At 57.0% G+C, this 18,530-nt stretch overlaps 1 protein-coding gene across 5 annotated transcripts in view; it reads right to left on the reverse strand.

Annotated features, from left to right (window-relative positions):
* Positions 1 to 89: 89 nt before the first annotated feature.
* FMNL3 (formin like 3) overlaps positions 90 to 18,530 on the reverse strand; it is a 55,179-nt gene continuing 36,738 nt past the window's right edge. The window contains exons 5-27 of one of the 5 annotated variants that reach the window (XM_027106184.1): positions 16,106 to 16,189; positions 13,195 to 13,347; positions 11,873 to 11,981; positions 11,616 to 11,692; positions 11,170 to 11,263; positions 10,007 to 10,081; positions 9,315 to 9,425; positions 8,866 to 9,012; positions 8,352 to 8,453; positions 7,081 to 7,360; positions 6,558 to 6,626; positions 6,344 to 6,468; positions 5,942 to 6,144; positions 4,693 to 4,927; positions 4,486 to 4,554; positions 4,277 to 4,357; positions 4,043 to 4,172; positions 3,248 to 3,408; positions 2,831 to 2,932; positions 2,379 to 2,471; positions 1,961 to 2,084; positions 1,710 to 1,826; positions 90 to 1,014 (exon numbers count right to left, since the gene is read on the reverse strand). In XM_027106184.1, coding sequence (XP_026961985.1) covers positions 1,735 to 1,826; positions 1,961 to 2,084; positions 2,379 to 2,471; positions 2,831 to 2,932; positions 3,248 to 3,408; positions 4,043 to 4,172; positions 4,277 to 4,357; positions 4,486 to 4,554; positions 4,693 to 4,927; positions 5,942 to 6,144; positions 6,344 to 6,468; positions 6,558 to 6,626; positions 7,081 to 7,360; positions 8,352 to 8,453; positions 8,866 to 9,012; positions 9,315 to 9,425; positions 10,007 to 10,081; positions 11,170 to 11,263; positions 11,616 to 11,692; positions 11,873 to 11,981; positions 13,195 to 13,347; positions 16,106 to 16,189 — 2,716 coding nt within the window. In that variant the 3' untranslated portion in view covers positions 90 to 1,014; positions 1,710 to 1,734. Of the gene's footprint in view, positions 1,015 to 1,709; positions 1,827 to 1,960; positions 2,085 to 2,378; positions 2,472 to 2,830; positions 2,933 to 3,247; positions 3,409 to 4,042; positions 4,173 to 4,276; positions 4,358 to 4,485; positions 4,555 to 4,692; positions 4,928 to 5,941; positions 6,145 to 6,343; positions 6,469 to 6,557; positions 6,627 to 7,080; positions 7,361 to 8,351; positions 8,454 to 8,865; positions 9,016 to 9,314; positions 9,426 to 10,006; positions 10,082 to 11,169; positions 11,264 to 11,615; positions 11,693 to 11,872; positions 11,982 to 13,194; positions 13,348 to 16,105; positions 16,190 to 18,530 lie in introns of all 5 variants that reach the window. The other 4 variants (XM_027106182.1, XM_027106185.1, XM_027106183.1 and 1 more) reach the window with 4 other exon arrangements.

Genomic DNA, 18,530 nt, shown 5'->3' on the forward strand with positions numbered 1-18,530 from the left:
GCCTCCTTTCTATCCCCGTGGCTCGGGTCAGCCTAAAGGGGCAGCTTAGCCCTGCCGCCACACTCAGAAAGAGGAGACAGAGTCAGGCCTGGTATTTCAAGCCTTTGTTGACAGAAGGAAAGTCTGGAGTTTATGTACAAGAGAGAAGGAAGTGGTACATGTACAAAAAGGAGTGGGCCCCTGTATTCCCTCCCAGGGGCCGAGAAGAAACCGGCAGGGGACGGAGAAAATAGCTAAGACCGACATGACCCCGCCCCTGCCAACAAAACCTAGCTGGGGGAAGAAGGTGAGGACGTTCTTGGCACACCGTTTCTCTAGGCAGAGAAAACTAGTCCTCTGCCCACCTCGGCAAGGACAGTCAGCCTAGAACGCAAAGGGCCAAGGGCAGGGAGCATGGCATCTCTCCTCTCCCCTTATCACTAGGGCACACTGCCCAGGCTTAGGAGAGACTTGCTCCTGGTAAAAGACGATCTGAGACTGGCAGGGCCCCACCCCAGGGCTCCCTAAGCTTGGACACTTCTAGATCGCAGCTGACCATTGGGTTGCAAAAAGTAAGGGGGAAAAAAGAAGGAAAAAATTGTTTTCTCCTCTCGTCCCTCTGGCTCTAGTGGTGGTGGGCCTAGGTGCCCGTTCATAGCCTAAAGCTGGAAATGGTTTTCTCCAGCCCTGAGCTGACCCTTGAGGAAATGATGTTGAAGACCTTGGGAGCAAAGTGCAGTACTGGAGGCACCAGGGAAGTGCCAGGCCCTGAAAGACCTAGTGCCCACAGTGGCGGCAGGCAAGATGCAGCTTTGAGAGCTAGGGTGGACACTGGGTTGAGAGCAGCATAGCCCTCTGCTGGGCCCTTGGCCAATTCCAGGGCTTCAGGTCTACTGGTTGGACTTGAAGGACTCAGGGTTGAAGTGCTTCTGCCTCCAGGAAGGTCTCAGTGGGGGCCTGGAGCCCGAGGCGGGCCAGCAGGCGGTGCGGCACTCCTGGCTTGGTGGCGAACGACAAGGGGCTGGTGGTAGAGGCCTGTAGGGGAAACAGAGGCCTATGAACAGGCAGGGAGGCTGGGCCAGGCCCACCTTCTGAGGGCCCAGCCGCACAGGCAGGGCCAGCCAAGAGCCAGCCGTGAGGTCGATGAGGGAGAAGATTAAAGACAGACTGGAGGGGATGGTCAGGGAGATTTCTGGGGCGGGCTCTGCACATTCAGAAGAACAGGTGGGGGTACTAGAGGCCACTGGGGAGTGACAGAAACAAGGTGGACTCAGCAAGATCTAGAAGCTGGGAAGAGACCCCAGGCAGATTGGATATCAGGAAACAGAGGTCAAGGGTCATCTGATGCCCCTGGGCAGAAGCCACTGCCACAGCTCTTACAGGAGACAAGGACAAATGATACCTGGGCCCAGGACCAGAGACTCTCAGCCTCTGTGATCAGCGGAGGTGGCGCGCCTGGTCCTGCCTGTTTTGGCAACTCCCTACCCCTTAGGTCTTAGTAGAAGCCAGACAGCATTAGTGGGAGAGATAACCACTTCCCTGAGGGCACATGCAGGGGATAAGCCATGCTTCTCAGAGCATGGGGCATGCAAGGGAAGGAGTATGTGTCCCCATCACCACGGGGCTGCCAGAGGATGGTTCCAAGTCATGCAGGAGAGGAGGCGCCTGTGGGACCCAGCAGGAGTCCTGGGAGGTGGGCATGCAGAGAGGGCAACTGTGGTGCCCAGTACCTGTCAAGGGCCCCAGCCTTGGGGGTTAACAGTTTGACTCATCATGATGGGCTGCATCGCAGAAGAAGCGTGAGCCCCGCTTGGCAGTACGGGCCGTGAAAGGGACACTCTTCAGCACTGTGGCCCAGGAGAGAGACACAGTGGTCAGGCCCCATGGGGGTGGGGTAGGAGGAGGAGGGCCCAAAGGGCTATGGTTGGGGTTTGGGAGCTGGGCCCAGTGGCCAGGAACCAGGGATGGAAAAGGGCCCCACCTGTGATGATGTCCTCAATGGTACCATCCTTCCCCTCGTAAACAGGCCGGTGCTCCTTGGCCTGGCGCCGCCTCAACTCTGCAATTAGCTCCTGCTGTTGCCACTTGTTCCGCTGGGATGGGGTCTAGAGCCGAGCATTTGAAGAGAAAGGGAGTCACCGCTAACGTACCACGGGGCTGGTTCCTGCCCCGAGATGCAGTCTGAGGATGCCCTTGATTGTGCTCGCCCGCCAGCCCAGCCCCCATCATTGCCTAGGAATCCCCTCCCATAGCCCCCCTCTCCATCCCTCTGGACTCCATCGTCAGGCCCTCTGGGTGGTCTGTGGGCTCCAGTTCTCCATCTCCTCTCCAGCTCTCTGCTCCACCCCCTCCTAATCCTTTGCCGTGTTTTCCAGGCCCCAGTTCTTGGTCCCACCCACCTTGGCATCCAGTTTCTTGGCTTCCTGAGCCAGCTGCTTCTCCCGCATTACCTCCTCCTGCTTCTTGCGGGCTTCATTCTCTTGTTCTGCTTCCTAAGAACCATGAAAGATGGTGTGTGTGTGTGTGTGTGTGTGTGTGTCAGTCACAGGGGCTGTGAGCTGTGAGGGGAGGGGCTGACACTGAGGGTGGAGAGTGGGTGTCAGTGGGACCAGCAACCCCAGGTGGCCACTCTCTGGAAGGGCACTTCCTGCCCCAAACAATGACAGGAAGGGCCTGGGCCCCCACCCTGCCCACCAGTTCACAGCTAAGAGGCCTGTGGCCAGCTTCCATCGCTCCCTCGCAGGACTCAGAGGAGGAGACGGAAAAGGCCCAAGCCTGAAGCCCAGCCCTCTCTCCCCCTACCAGTTTTCTCTCAGCCAAACTCCTCTTTAAAAGTCTCTCTTCCGCTCACCTTGTAAGAACGAATGAATCGGACAAATACTGGGAAGAATACAGAAGGAGGCGTGGTCTTGGGACTCTCACCAAAGTAGCGCACAACAGCATTGTAGGCCTCCTGGGGAGGGGGTGGGCAGAAGGGGTCAGCCTGGCGGGGAAGGAGAAGCCCGGCTCCCAGCAGGGGCAGGAGGCCCACAGGAAGCCGCAGCCCCCCACAGCCCCTGTGGGAGGGCAAAGAACTAGGGGCTCGCCAAGCCCCCTAGAGTGCGTCTCCAGAGGCAGCTGCCTGCCATCCCCAGCGCCCCCTCTCCCCACGATCAGCCAGCCAGCTGCTTGACAAAAGTTCTCTGACCCAAGAACCAGAACTAAGCCCGCCAGAGGCTCACGGCACCTTGGCCCCAGCCTCTCCCACCCACCTCCACCCTGTGCTCACCTCGGCTGTCTTGGCATCGCGCTGGAGCTTGTCCAGTTTGCCTTCGTTGGTGCTAAGGAAGCTGCGCAGGACGCTGTTGTCATGTATGCTGCACTCCCGCCGAATCAGCTCCATGCCCCGGCCCAGCTCCTTCACGTCTAGCAGCACGTTCTCCAGGGACACTGTTGTCACCAGAGCCCGGGCTGAGGACTACAGCCAGCTCCAGCCCTCCCGCTCAGCATGGGCTCACTCGGTTCCTCACGCCCCCCTTCCAGAGCTACCAGCGTGGACGGAGAGGGGCAAACCAAGCTAGCCAAGCTCTCACAGGGGCAAGGAAAAGGAAAAGAGGCCGTGGGCTCATGACCCCGAAGGTAGCAAGGGAAGGTGAGCCGCAGACTGCTGGGCTCCAAAACAGAGCTGCCCCAGGCCTGCCCCAGTTTCACGACGGGGGCAAAAATAACAGCCACCCTATGTCTGTGGGGGGCTTTATGGGTTTTCTAAGCACTTCCCATACATCACAGAGACACAGGCTCTGGGGCCAGCTTGGGGGAGTTGGCAGTGAAGAGCCACCGCTGCCCTTCCCTTCCAACTCCCACAGCACCCAAGTGCAAAGGGCTGGGTGGGGCCTGGTGCCTGTAGGAAGGCTCCCTCTGGGGTGGCCCCTGCCCATGGCCCCAGCGGAAAACTTTGAAGTGGTCAGAAAAAAGAAAACAAAAGCAAGAAAGAAAGGCACCCAAGTGCTCCCCCTCCTCATAGCTTCCAGGGATTGTCCTGAGCTGGACGCGAGGCAGGCTCCCTGGGCCAGGCTCCCCTCACCTGCCGCAGCTTTCTCCACAAAGTGCAGCTCATGCCAGAAGTTAGCCAGGTCTGGGTATTTCTCCTTTACTGTCAGGGCGATGAAATGCAGCAGTGTCATCTTCCTGTCAGTGGACTTGGTGTCCAGGAGCTGGTAGAGGGGGACAGCGGTCAGTGCAAGAGGGCTGAACACCCTGGCGCCCCAGCCGCTGCCCCATCCAGCTTCCTGGCCGCTTGCTGTCCCCACCATCTCACCAGATCCAGGCTCTGGAGCTTGAAGCCATACACAGCTCCCCGCTTGCTGCTGTTCATGTAGTTCCCCAGGGCAAGTATGATCTGTCCAAAGGAGGCACGGGAAGAACTCAGGGCAAGACCCGAGGGCTCCTTCCTCCTCTCTCTATAGCGCCAGGCCCCCACCCAGGACCCGGGAAGCCCCGGCACCTCCATCCCCAACCTCTCCCCACCTCCAACATCTGCTTCAGCTTCTGTGAGGACTTGACGGAGGCAGAGGCTGCAATGATGGCGTTGAGTTGCTGGAAGGCAAGATGAATAGCTGAGTGACCCCATGCCGGGATGCGGCAAAGTCAGGGAGGGGCTGGCAGGGGAGGGGACTAGCAGGTAAAGGGCGGAGGGGCGGCCGCAGACAACCATGATACAGGTGGGGGCCGTACCGGCGTGAGCATCTGCAGGTTGTCCTGGAAGTTGCCCAGGAAGGCCATGCCAGCCATTCGCTGGGTCAGCCGCTCCACCTTGCTGAAGAGCAGCATGAAGCGGTCCTCAGCCGCCAGCTCCTCCAGGGGCTGCCGCTCCCGCTCGTATTGCCGCAGCAGCTTCACCTCAGCCTCTGTGGGCAGGAAGCGCATCAGGCACTCCACGAAGTCCACGGGTAGTGTCTGGAGGTCAAACCTGTGTAGGAGGGAGGGACCACCTCAGGTCTTGCCTTTGCCCACATTATCTGTCATCCCTTCATTTTCCAGCTCCTACAAGGACGGAGGGTGGGGTCTTGAGCACCACACAGCCAGAGGCAGAGGACTCACTGTCTCACCTCCAGTAACTCCAGGACTGGTGTTACTCAGCACCAGTAGCAATCCTAGGGTCACATTCCATGCCCTGTTTAAGAACCCTTCAACGTCTTCCCTCTGCAACTAGGGAGAAGTCTTAACACCCGGACGTGGCTTACGAGGCCCAGCCTGCAAGACTTCTGCTCGCCTCTCTACTCTGTCTCTCCTACTCCCCTCCTTACACTAAAGCCAGAGTCAATTTTCAGTACTCAGGGCACCATGCCTCTCCCTCCAGGCCCTGACCTGGAGTTCATATACATCCTTCAGGTTGCAAGTGAGACATCACCTCCTCCAGGAAGCCTTCCCTGATCACCAAGCTCAGCTACCTAGCCCTCCCTGTTCTCCCAAAGCTGCCTGTACCTCCACTACCTTGGTGTTGTCACCCAGTGTTACTGGACTGTTCCCATTAGACTGGGAGCTCCTTTTTTTTTCTTTTTTTTTTTTTTGCGGTACGCGGGCCTCTCACTGTTGTGGCCTCTCCCGTTGCGGAGCACAGGCTCTGGACGCGCAGGCTCAGCGGCCATGGCTCACGGGCCCAGCTGCTCCGCGGCATGTGGGATCTTCCCGGACCAGGGCACGAACCCGTGTCCCCTGCATCGGCAGGCGGACTCTCAACCACTGCGCCACCAGGGAAGCCCTAGGCTAGGAGCTCCTTGAGTGAAGGTCCGGGCTGACTCCCCAGCACCTCACACAGTGCCTGGCACACAGCACAGATGCAGTAAATTCTGGCCAAGCCACTGGATGACTGAGGGAGTTCTGTCAATGCCCTGGAATCCAGGGAAGGCTAGGATCCTAGGTGGAGATCCTAGGTGGGTTACCAACTAGCTGGGGACCAGGGCAAGGTCAGTGGGAGCCTCACGTGTGGATGGCCCTGCAGATCTCCTCAGCTGAGCGGCCAGCCTTGCGGAGGGTGATGGCCAGGTTCTTGGCACGATTGGCTTCCAGCAGGGTCACCTTGCTGGCAGCCTTTTGTGCTGTCTTGTTCTTGGAGCAGATGAGGTCAAGGGCAGGGCCCTGGGCTTTTGTCTTGAACAGTTCTTCAAACTTGTCCAGATCCAGGTCCTGGCAGGAGTTGATGAGAAGGGAAAATGCTGTGGCCTCATCCTACAAGAGGACCCGCTGGCAGCACACCAGCATCAGCTCAGCTCTGGTACATGGAGGGCTGAGTCTGAGGGCTCTTCCAAAGCCAAGAGATCTACCTTAAAGGGCAACCTGGGCCCCAGCTCCCAACCCCAGCCCTGAGGGCCCCAGGCCCTGCTACCTCCAAGATCTTCTCATCATCAAGTTCGCTAAAGACAGTGCCGCTGATCTGGTTGGGTTTCAGTGCTGTCCAGTTGAAGACAGGCAGCCGGAACTTGGTCTTGATGGGTTTCTTAATGCGAATGGCTAATTTGGAAGGAGGATCAGTGAGGCAGGAGCCAAGGACACACTCCCTCGGTCCCACTAGCCCTGCCCAGAGCCCTCGGGACACTCACCTGACAGGCCTACTGTCAACACCACAGAGGGAGCAGCGCCGGGGAGAGGTGGGGCTGGGGGACACTTGTCTGGGAAAAGAAGAAATAGCACAGTGACCCAGGGGCCAAGAGACTCCCCTCTGTCCGCCCTACCTGTCCTTAAAGACTACCAGGGAAGGAGGCTGCATGAACTCCCTGCCCAAGTGGCTCCCAGGGGTCCTAACTGACGGGGCAGGTCGTGCGGTCTCTGACCCACTCTCCCCTGCTTTGGTCTAAGCCCTCTCCTTGGAGGTCTTCAGAGGAATCGGGAGCAGCATCTTTACGCTCCTTAAAACAGATCCACGTCTGCTCATAGACATCCCTTCCCTAGTAATCTGAGCCTCCCTCAGATTCTAACCCTCCCTCAGCCTCTCCCACCTGACTTTACATCCTTCCAGCCACATCCCCAGTTTCTCCCTGTGGAGATGCTGCTGACTGGGCCTTTGGTCTGGCCCCACAATAAGGCTGCACCTCTTGCCTTTTACCAGGTAAGGGTCCTGCTTACCTGGTAACGGGGGAGGTGGAGGGGGCAAGGGAGGAGCCGGCGGCGGAGGCAGAGGTAGGGCCTCCTCGGGGGGCGGGGCCGGAACCAGGAGGTCCAGGTCGGAGGGGTGCATGCCCTCATTCAGTTCCTCAGGGCCTACCCGGGCCAGGGCCTCGCTGCCCACTGACTCTAGGTCCCGGGCGGTGGGCTCCAAGTGGCATCGGCGCTGGAAGGCCTCCTCCTTCTCTTTAATGAGCCGCCGCAGGGTGTGTACCTGGTGGCTCGTGTTCTCGTAAGTCTCCTATTGGGCAGACAGCACCATTAAGAAAAGAGCACCTGAAAGCGCAGCAGGCGATGCTCCTGGGAGTGAGACTTCCTACCCAAGGGTCTCCAGGAGGGTACTCAGAGGCAGAGAGCGGCAGAAACCCACGAAAAACTGGAATGCAGCAGAACAAAAGAGGGGGGCGGAAGAGCAAGCCTGCTTGGCTGGCGCCCTGCAGTGTCCTTCCTCACTGCTCCAGCCCAGTCTCACTGGTCCCTCAAGGCCCAGGTAGAAGGCTGCCCTTGTGAAACTCTCCTTAACCCACCAGCAGCCTGCTATGGCAGTCTCAGCCCTCTGTGCCTCAGTCCTGCTCTCATTCCATTTGGTTTGTACAGTCGCTCAATTGGAAGCCCCCTACAGACAAGACCCTGCCTTAGCCACCTCTGTATCCTCCATACTCCCGACTCAGCGCTTCAGACTCTTAGCAGGGGCTTGGCAGGTATGTACTGAGCTCAACAGAGCCAGCGTAATTGTATTCCTGTGGAAGAAGAGATGGGTTGGGGCATGATTTTATAACTAACAAAAAGTTAGGTGAGGGACAGAGAAGACACCGAAATGTGAGGAGGCCCTGCTCTCCAATCTGGAATACCTGGTAGATATCCTGATAAACAGCCCCAAGTACCTGGGCTATTCTGAGCCTGTTCATTGCGCTGGGCTGGGGAAGCACGTGGAGGTGCAGGTGAGGGAGAAGCAAGGGGGGTGGGCTGGCAGGAGGAGACAGGGGCTCCAGAGGTGCCCCACCTGCTCCCACCCTCCTGTGTGTGTGTCTGGCCCACTCTGGCTCCAGCTTCCCTCTCCAGCTAAAACATGGGGTGAAATCATCAGCCCACCCTCATTCGAGTGCCTCAGGAGTGAACTAATATCTGGATGCTCGAGGACTTGACGTGACTGACATGGAACGAAAAGCAAGCTCCCCAGGCCCCAGCACCCAGTACCAGTCAGGGGCTCCCTTCCCCACGTAACCTGGTACCTTGATGCTCTCGAGTTCCTTCTCCCGCTGCAGCAGCTGCTTCTCTAGCTCTGCCACACGCATCATGTTCTCATTCTCTAGGTCCAGAAGCTTCTCTGTGAGCTGCAGGATGAAAAGGGCAGGTTTGGGGATGGCCCTAAAGTCTGGGCACTCAGCACAGTCTGAACCCCAGTCAGGACCCAGGCCCGACCCCTCCACCCAGGGCCCCAAAGGCAGCTTGGCCCAGTGGCTTCCCTAGGTCACTCCTGTGAGCCCAGGGTCTGAGACCACATGAAATAGTGCAAGACAAATGGCCACATCTGCCTCTCTCGAGTCCTGAGGTCAATGTGTGTTCCACCGCGGATGAACTAGTGTCTCAGCCAGAGCGTGCGCTAGAGAGCCCCAGTGGATTCTGAGGCTTCCCTGAGGCTCAATCGGGAGGTAAGCAGGTCAGCTCAGGATTCCTGGGACTCAGATGTCCCCACTCTCTCCCCACCCTCAACAGTGGTTCTGGCAGCAAAGGAGGACCACCTACATGGGACACATGCTCCTCCAGCTCTTCCACCTTCTCCAGGGCCACATTCTTGGTCTCGGCATCCTCCAGCAAACCCCCCACATCAAACACGTTGTCCAGGTATGCCTGGATCTGCACCTGCAGCTTCTCGCTCTCTGTGTGCCTTGACTTCTGGGGGAAAGCAGAGAGAGTAGTAGTTGGGGGAGCCTCCTCATCAGCCTCCATGACCCCTTCCTAGAGCCTAGGACCCAGGGAGCTCCTACTGTAGCCGTGTCAGATTCTCGCCCTGCGGAGCTGACTGACTGAGGAGCCCTCTGCGCAAAGGCCAGAGTCCCAGGTCACAGAAGACAGGCAGGGTGCCAGGAGCATCCGTGACTAGGCTCTTGTAAAAGAAAAACTCCTCGTGATACAGCTAAGCTGGTCCTCTTCCCCGAAGCGCCTCATCCCGTGAGGACTCCAGCCCAGCTCACCTGCAGGAACTCCTCCAGCCCCAGCTTTGTAAACTCATACTGCAGGTGGACCCGGAAGTTCATGTCCTCCACCGAGTGCACCACGATGTTGATAAACTGCATGCAGGCCACCTGGGGAAGGAGCAGCCCAGAGGGGCAGAGAGAGCCGAGACACGGAGGGGAGGCGGCTGTTAGAGCCAGCATCATCAGGCGGATCATCAAAAGGAGTAAAAAAGGTACGTCTTTCAGGGAGCAATAAGAGAATTTTAACTTAGAAAACGTCGAACTTAATATTCATTTTACGAAGACAAGTAAATTACATGAGAAATAGGTGTACATGAAGATTTGGCGGATTTCCTTTGCACACCAGCAGGTATTCCTTGAGACAACCCTACTAGCTGTATACCCTAGACTGAAGGGAAGTGAGGAGAACTGAGGAGAAGCTGGGGAAGAGGAAAGCAGCTCAGAAAGGGTCCAAATCGGGGACAGTGCGGCCACACAAAGCGGGAAAGGAGGAGACCCAAGACAGAAATTGTCCTGGAGTTTCTAAAAGCTTTCTGGGGTGAGTGAGTGAGTGGATGAGGAGCGTTTGCTGAGAAGAGAACCACTCTGGGTCCTACACAGAACGTCAGAGTACGCTGTCGGCTCAGCCCCGTTCTCAAGGAGTGGGCGGCCCTGCTGGGCATGCACCTGACCCAGGACCAGCTCCTCACCATGAAGTCGATGTTGCTGTCCTCATTCCGGAAATACTCCATCAGCTTCTCAAAGCGGTGCAACTCCTTGCATACCTGAACAAGCAAACTTTCTCAGTAACAGGATCTGTCCCATGCAGAACCCAAGCCCCTGAGCCCTGGTTCCCAGGAACATCCAGCAAAGGGACTGGTACAGACCAAGTGTAACCACAATTCTTTCTATGTAACGGGTCACTTGGGACATGATAGAAGAAAGCCTGGGACATGGCATCTGCTCTGGGTCCCTGAGGGAGCTCAGTAAAGCGTGTGCCCTTAGTCTGGGCTCTGGGTGCCTCTGAGTGTAGGCCAAGAAGAAACACAGGGGCCTGGTGTTGCCGAGCTATTGAAGGAAAGAGGGAGGGTGGAGGAAGGTTGGAGGCCATGGCTGAGGCAGGAGGTTGAAGTCCTAGTGGGGACGCAGGAGAGAGGCCTGGGTGCAGGAAAGCCTCTGTGCTGAGAGGGGTCCAGAGACTCCTCTGAGCCTCTGGCTTCAAGGAGGAAAAGCCATTTCCTGGCTTGAACAATGGATGCTAGGGAAGAGGTCCAAAAAGGAGGAAGAGGTGGGACCAGCAGCTGCAGCTGTATGCCGAGGAATCCTATGTTCAAGCAGATGGGGGTTTCAAAGCCAGGCCAAGTCTGGGGAATTCCAAGTAGGAGCTCCCTCTCCCCTCACCAGTGACAGCCAACACCCCAGGAGGATCCCTGCTTGCCTCCTCCTCCCACTACAAATATCACTGCCTCGGGTTCTACCAGTGGGCTCACTGCCTCAGAACGGCCTGGGGAGCCTGTTAGCGCACAGACGGCCAGGCCTCCCGGGGCCTGCGCACTTAACACACGCTCTTCAGGTATTCTGCTGCACAGCAGGTTAGAACTGCTGGACTATAGCCCTCAAGTGAGGGCATCCTTCGCTGGCCAGTCAGGAGCCTTCCCGGCACAAGATCTAGTAAGAATGAAGTTTTGGTTTTGGTTTAAAAAAGCAGGGGGCAGAATACCTAGCTAAAAGCACTAGGCCGTTAAAATCCCTAGGATGTGTGAGATCACAGGAAAGGGCGCTTACCTACCTGGCTCACACCTCCTCCCCGCCAAAAACACACACACACACGCACGCACGCACGCAGGCACACACACGGGTATAGGAAACTGACCTCTTTGAAATTGTCAAAGGCAGCAAGAATGATTTCGTGACCTCCCCGTACCAAACACACGGCTGCCAGGAGCTCTAAGACAAGTGCTTTGGTCCTAAGGGGTGGAGAATGAAGATTAACACCCTAGCCCCTGACCCTGGCCACCACACAGCTCGCTTCCACAACTGGGTGAGTCCTTTCAAGAGAGTAGAGACAGCCTCGGTGGTGAGGGAGAGGGTGGGTTTGGGAAAGAAGGCAGGGGAAGGCAGGCTTTCTCCCTCCCTAAGCTGTGTAGACCAGAGGAGAGCAGAACACTCCTCCTCCAGCAGAGGTGAGGGGCCAAACCAAGGCGCTGACCTAAGCCGCAGGACCCGAGGCCAGGCGGGACTTCTTGGCAGGGACAAGTGCAGCCCAGTTCTCCAGAGTCCTGGGCAGAGCGGGGAGGAAAGGGGAGGGAAGGAACTCACCTTGGATTCTTGTTGTTGAGGCTGAGCGCAATCTCATTGACAGCGTGAGGGTGGGACATGACCAGGTTGAATCCATACTGTAGCAAAGGGAAAGGACAGGAGGAGGGGAGACCATGACGGTGGGGAAGACAGATCCCAGCCGGAGCTCCCTGACTGCAGGCCCAACAGCAAACCTGTCTTTTACAAGCTAGTGCCTTCCTAGCTCTCCTGGTGCGGGAGATGAGGCAGAGCACCCGTGGCTAGTGCTGTCGCCTTACCTGATAGTTCATGATGGCTCTGAGACAAAGGATACAGACGTGGACATCATCCTTCTGGCTCACCAGGCGGGAGTTCTTCAGCGCCCTGCGCCCAGGGAGAGTGCTATACCTGGGGGAGAGGGGCTGCTGGTGAAGGGTCTAGAAGCACTTGCCATCACCCAGACAGCAGGCTGCCCCTCAGCAGCAGAAGAAAAGGGGGATGGAGGACTTTGCACCAGCAGCCCAGAGAGATGCAGGGGGTGCAGGTGCAGGGGGCAGGGCACTCCACTGTTTTCACCTCCCTGGAACAGGTCTTTGTCAGTTAACTATCCAGGATCCCAGCATTACAACCAGTGCCCAAACCATCCTAAGCCCAGACGTCCTCCAAAATACAACACGAGGTGTGTAGGCCTTCCTAGACCTCAAGATGGGTCCAGGAGACATTCATTTGAGGCATCCTTCCTCTTCCTTCTAGTCACTGCATCTTCAACACATTCCCTGGGGCAGGGGCATCTTAGCTCCCATCCCACATCTATGTCCTAGAAAAGACAGAGCAGACCCCAAAGGCTATAGAAGGGCTAGGGACTATATCTGACTTTGCCCCTAGTGATGTTTCATGGAAAAAACAGGAAACACAAGTGGTATCTGCTCGTGCATGACTAGAATGGGCAAAACCCAAAGAAGACTGGGAGAAAAGTATGGCTGAGAGACAGAGGCCATGGAAAGGGCCATAGGACCCAAAGGAAAGCCTCCCTCTGTAGGAGGGCTCTCAGAAATCATCCGGTCCGTCCACCTGCCTCCGGGCAGGATGGCTCTTCAGATACTACAGACAAATGAACACGCTGCAGCCTTGGAGGGAAAAAAAAGGCCTAAAGGAAGAAGTGAAGGGAAGGTGAGCGCAGCAGGTTGGGTGGGAGCTGGTCTTCGGGCAGCCGATGGGGCTGCGTGCAGAGCAGAGGGAAACAGACATGAGGGCAGGTGCTGGACCAGCTGGTGAAGACTAAGGAGCTGGGTGAGGACCAGCCCTGCCCAGAGGCCTGGAGGAACGGCAGAGTGAGAATGATGAACGGAGGGGCCCCCAGAGACGGGGAGAGGACAGGGGAGGGCTGGAACCCCAGATGGGGTGGGCACAGCCGAGGGTGACGTACTTACCCAGGACAGATCGCTGGGCAGAGTCAAGGAGACAGAGAGGACAGACCAGAGACAGACTGGCAGGCAGAGGGCAAGAGAGCTGAGCCTGGAAGCAAGAGTGAAGGGAGGAGCATGAGCACTCACCGCTGTCACCCAAGACCTGGACGGGGACGAGGGTGGGAGGCAGGCGGGCAGAGCGAGAGCACACATACCGGAGCACAGACTGGCGCGCAGAGCGAGCGAGGCTGTTGGTGAAGGGGGCTGACAGGGCGCTGGGTGGCTGCAGGTCCTCGATGGACCTGCTCCAGGACCGGAGCTTGTCAAATGCACCATCGTCACCACTCTCCAGAGCCTCAAAGTCAAACCTGGAGCAGGAAAGGACACAAGCGCACACACAGGAGAAATTCAGTGCCAAGCCGCCTGGCGAGCCCACCCCCGCCCTTTAGACGTCTAGGGCAACAAGAAGCAAGGGCAGCAGAAGAGAAAGCGGAATTGGGCAGCAGAGACCCAACCCTGGTCAGGAGGGCCGAGGAGGGCAGAGTAGTCACCGGCAGCAACCAGGAGGGGGATCTGAGGAGATGTGGGTGCTGACTGAGGCCAGCCGCTGCCCCCCACTGGCCTCCAGGAGTCACCTCCCCATGGGCCCGAAGAGACGCGGGGAGCTGGCAGACTTTCTGCACTCCCAGCCATAGAGGGGACATCTCAGAGAAGCTGCCGCTCCCCTCGGAGAATCTGCCCTGCAGAGCAGTGGTGGGGAACAGGCCAACTGAAGGGATTACTAGGGGGCAAACGGCAGCAGCCAAAGGGGCCTCTCAGTGCCCTGAGGGTGGGGCCCAGGTGGCTCTGGACTAGGTTCACGAGGCCAGGTCTGAGTGGAAGGGAATGGGGGTCCCGAGAAACCCAGAGTGGGACAGGCCTCTGTGTTCAGGAAAAGCACCATGGTCTCATCCTAGCACTGGGTTTTAATGACCGGGTTTTCTTTCCAGCCTCTACTTGAGGCTTCTGGGTTTTTCTGGTTTAGAGGCTCCTTGGGCTTCAGCTTCCCTCGGGGAAGAAATCACAGGTCGAGGGTGTGAACCGGGGTCCTTAGTCCCCACAGGAGTTGGGATGGTTTCTACGTCACTTCCTGCTTCTGGGACCAGGCATCTCCCACCACCAGCAGTTTGGGAGCGTAGCCAGGGCAAGAAGGACAGCTCAAGATCACAAACCCACAAGGCCTTCTCCTTTACATATCCCCACATCGGGATCTACCCCCTCTGAGAAACAAGCCCCACTCCTCTTTCCTGTCCTCTTCCCCCAGTAGGTCACCCAGGACTTAGCAAGCATTTCCTACAGGCTCTTCCCGCAAGGCCTTCTGCTCAGACACGCACAGCCCCAGGGTCAAAGGCACAGAGGCCGAGGCTCTCTGAAATAGGAAGCGGTATCTGCAGATGCCTGAGTGTTCCCAAGGAAGCAGGAGCAGACTTCAGGACCCTGACCATCAGATGCTTAACGGGGCTCTCAAGCAGACATCAGAGGAGTCTCCCGGACAGGGAAGCCACTTGCCAGTGGTTTCCCTCCGTGAATAATAGTATTCCCCAGAGCTGGGATGTGCAGTTTACAAATAAGTGCCTTCACTCAAACTCTATTTGGCTTCGCTCTTTTCCCCTCAACCCTTCCCAAAACACACACTCTTACCTCACCTGCTCCGAGTCTTTCTTTTAAAAACACAGTCAAAGGTACTGCTGTGGACACTACAATACTGAGGTTCCAGTGTATTTTGGTTTCAAGCAGCTGGAATTTGTTTGCTTTTGAAGCAAGATATGCTTATTTGGAAAAATAATCTACATCTTTTTCTATAAAAGCTCTGAATTAAAAAAAAATCGCTTCAGCAAATGTTTTTCATTTCTTTCTATAAAAAGAGTGAGTTTCTTTTAAGGGATAGGAGGATCATGAGCCTTGACTTCTGTAGGGACGGGAATGGGGAGTGGGCCACTCTTGGCTTTAACAGGCGATGACCTGCCAAAAAATGACAAAGGCCAAACCTAGGAGAGGCATTAGTTTGAAACCCTAAGGAGATGAGGGTGAAAACCTGCTGAGGAAGGAGAACAGCCCAGGGGCAAGGACAGTAGCAAGGAAAGTGGAAGTCGAGGTTGGGGCTGAGTCCCAGAACTGAGGAGTTCCCCAGGACACGGGACTTTCAGCGCAAACACTCGGGAAAGTCACAGGCAAACCGGGGTGATCAGTCACCCGAGGGCCAACGTAAGTCTTGGGTCTGAGTCTGCATGTGCTGGCCATGCCATGAACGGTCAATATAATCCCTCTTTCCATATATTTAGGTAATTATGGTAGGGAGCAACCCCTTAAATAATAACAACTAACAAATAAAAAGCGGCCACCACAGTATAGACTATGTTCCAAATACTACAACTGCTTTACACACGTCATCATCTAATCCTTACGGCAACCCTGGAATATGGATCTCCTCTTACATAGGAGGCCCTCAGCAAACTTGCCTGAGGTCACGCAGACAGTAAAGGACAGAAGAGACCCACACCCGGCTTTGGGCTTTGTCTTAACTCGAAAGCCCTCGTTCCTTCCACTACCCCACACTGCCTTCTCCTCTGCGCTGATTCACTTCCAGCTGCCTCCAAACCCCCCATCTGCTTGCAAAAGGCTCCTGAATGCTTCACTTTCAGTCCGCGTCAAAGGTCATGCTCACTGCTCCTGGGGTGACCTGGAGTAACCCTCTCACAACTGGAGACCCAAAGTTGCTTCTTGAAGACTGAGCTCTCCCAAAGCAAACGAATCCCACAGGGCCTCCCTCCCAGAAGCCAGGACATTTCCTTGGACGGCTCCCAGCATGGAGTCGGATCCTTCGGGCTCGATTCTGAGCTCCCTTTCCACATCTCTCCTCCTGCTCCCCAAAATGCACCTTCTACTCCAGCCACCTGGCATTCTTCACTGATCTCAGACAGCCCCTTGGCCACCTGTCCACCCCCACGCTGCTGCCCAGGCCCTCCCCTCCTGCCTGGGGTTCCCATTCCCATCTTCACTACTGCAAGCTCACCCTTCCTCGTCAAGGTAGAATGGGACCATGTCCTTCCTCATGGTTCCCCAACCCTCGTCCCAGGTGGTACTCACATGACGGAACATTGGGCAAATGACAGGTAATCCACCAGCACGTCCAGGCCTTTGTTTTCATCATTCAGAAACTCCCGCACCCACCTGCATGCAGATAAAGGAAACACAGTGGAGGGGTCTGCTAAAGTGGATTGAGGGGGAGGAGGAAAAGGTGTCTCTGACAGAACGACACCCCCTCCTGGATCCTCTGGAACTCAGCACCAGGCTGGGAGAATTCTGAAGATCAAAGCCTGTGGCAGACCCAGCCATGGTCACGTCACCGGCCTGGACCGCCCCTAGGCGGCAGAGCCAGGGATAAGGCAGAGCCAGGGATACAGGCCTTCCAACACCATGTTAGCCAAACCAGCTTTCAGAAGCCCCCTCCTCAAGGGCCAGGGCCCCACTCAATCATTTTCTAGGTCTCTGGTGTCTAGCACGTGGCTGGGCGCACTGTCCTGATGCCACGTTCCTGGGAGGAATTGAGGGTTAGACAGAGCATTTACTGTAGCCCTCGTGCAGAGCTGTTCCTGACAGAAGCCAGCAGGTCCCTGACTTGACCGAAGTCTCAGTTAAAAGACAGGCAGGGAGCGTCAAAGAGAGTCCGGAACAGAGGCATACTGGGCCAAAAGGCTCTCCACCAAGTTCAAGGAAAGGTATTTTGGGAAGTAGTGAGCAGAGGAATACGTGGGACCTCAGCGTTTTGTCAGGGTGAGTCTGGCAGAATAGGAAAAGGATGCGGGGACAGTCAGGAACTCAAGTAACCCCAGAATGGCTCTGGCCACTAAGAGGGTGAACCAGGGAGGCAGCAGGGAAGACAACTAGGCACCCTAAAGACAGTGGACCGGGGCATGTTCACCCTTCTGCCTTCAGGCCTTTTGAACTCAGACATCCCTGGAAGGAAAGTCAGGAGCGAGTCCCAGGACTATTACAGGACAGGCTCATTCCTGTCCTATAGACATACAGGACCCAGAGAGACATAAAACTCTCAGGATGAACCCTGACTCTCCTGTGCTCTGTTCCCTCCGAGCGTCCAGGTGTCCTTCTAGGCCAGCTGCGCCAAACAGTCCTGCAAGGCCGCTTCTCCCCCACAGCTGGAACACCAGCGCCATGTTTGATGGCCACACCCCGGGCTACAGAGAGAGGCCGGGCCAGAGCACCAGGCCCGGCTAAGATCCGGCAGCAGGCTCTGGCTGCGGCTGACTGACACCGGAGCTGCCTGAAGTTAGCTTCCTCTCTGGGGGCCGACAGGCCTCCCGTTTCCTGTCTGTCTGCGCTCCAGCTCCCCACCCCCTTCTCATTTCCTGTCTGAGTCTACACTGCTATTTTCGGGATCTTGACACTTTGAGGAGAGGTTAAAGGGCACTTAGGCAAGGCCGCAAACCAATACAAACCAGGGAGAGGAGGAGCAGGAGAGGCTCTGGAATCCTACTTCCCAGCCCGCCCACTCCAGGCCCGAGTTCCCATCTTTGCAGGCCTGGGGCTGATCGGGCTGCTGCTGAAGCAAGATCCTCCTCTCCCTACCTTGCCCTGGGCTCCCACTGCCCTGAAGCACCCACACCCCAGCCTGACAGCCTGACAAACTCCTCCTGCCCCAAAATCCGGGACGGATCCGGGCCCTCCCACATAACTCTCCCAGAGAAGCCACAGTCCGGATGACAGGAGCTCCTAAAATGCCAGACACTAAGCTGCTCCTGGGAACCAACGACCAGGTCCAGACCTCTAGCTTGTGTGCCAACCGCCAAGAGGCCCGGGCCTGGGAACCATGCTGCTCTGGCCCCAACTCCTGGCCAGTGGCCAGGGGGGTTGGCGCCAGGTAGAAGGGGCAGGCAGAGGGGACTGCCCTGCACTGCTCTGTGGCCCTCTCCTGAGAAAAGCGGACCCCCATCCTCACGTAGTAGGACTTAATAAGCAAGACAGGAGGGCCTGAGAGAGAAGGGAGCAGGGAGGGGTAAAGGCCCTGTGGAGCAAGGCAGGGTGGGAGATGGCGTCTGGAGCTGCCATCCGTGTCACTCTTGCTCTCTCACGTGGGGTAGCTGATGAGGCTCTGCAGTTTTTCCTGCTGTGAGCGTCACCATATAAAGGTGAAGGCTAGTTACACATTTCCAAGCAGGTCAGTTCTCAATGTCTGGTTCACAGAAGAGGTGTGAAAGCCAACTCTGGCCATCCAGCACAGCTACTGAGGCCAGGAACTGTCCCTTTCCTGTTCTTTCCTGTGCCATTTCCCCTACCACTGTTGCTGAGGCAGCTGGCTGCACACAGGTAGCCTCCATAAGAACCCCAGGCAGCCTCAGCCTGGGGAGGGGACAGGAGGGGAAGGCATATGATGTCATTTGGCTCTTTCTACCCCTGCTCTCAGGAAGCCCAGGACCCCGGGGCTGGAACCTGCCCAGAAACCTCCACCCCGAACCCAGGCTCGACTTCTCACTTGTGTAAGCTCTCAATGTTC

The sequence above is a fragment of the Aethalodelphis obliquidens genome, unplaced genomic scaffold, assembly GCF_003676395.1.
Source record: "Aethalodelphis obliquidens isolate GAN/ISIS:26980383/991018 unplaced genomic scaffold, ASM367639v1 scaffold8, whole genome shotgun sequence".
NCBI lineage: Eukaryota > Metazoa > Chordata > Mammalia > Artiodactyla > Delphinidae > Aethalodelphis > Aethalodelphis obliquidens.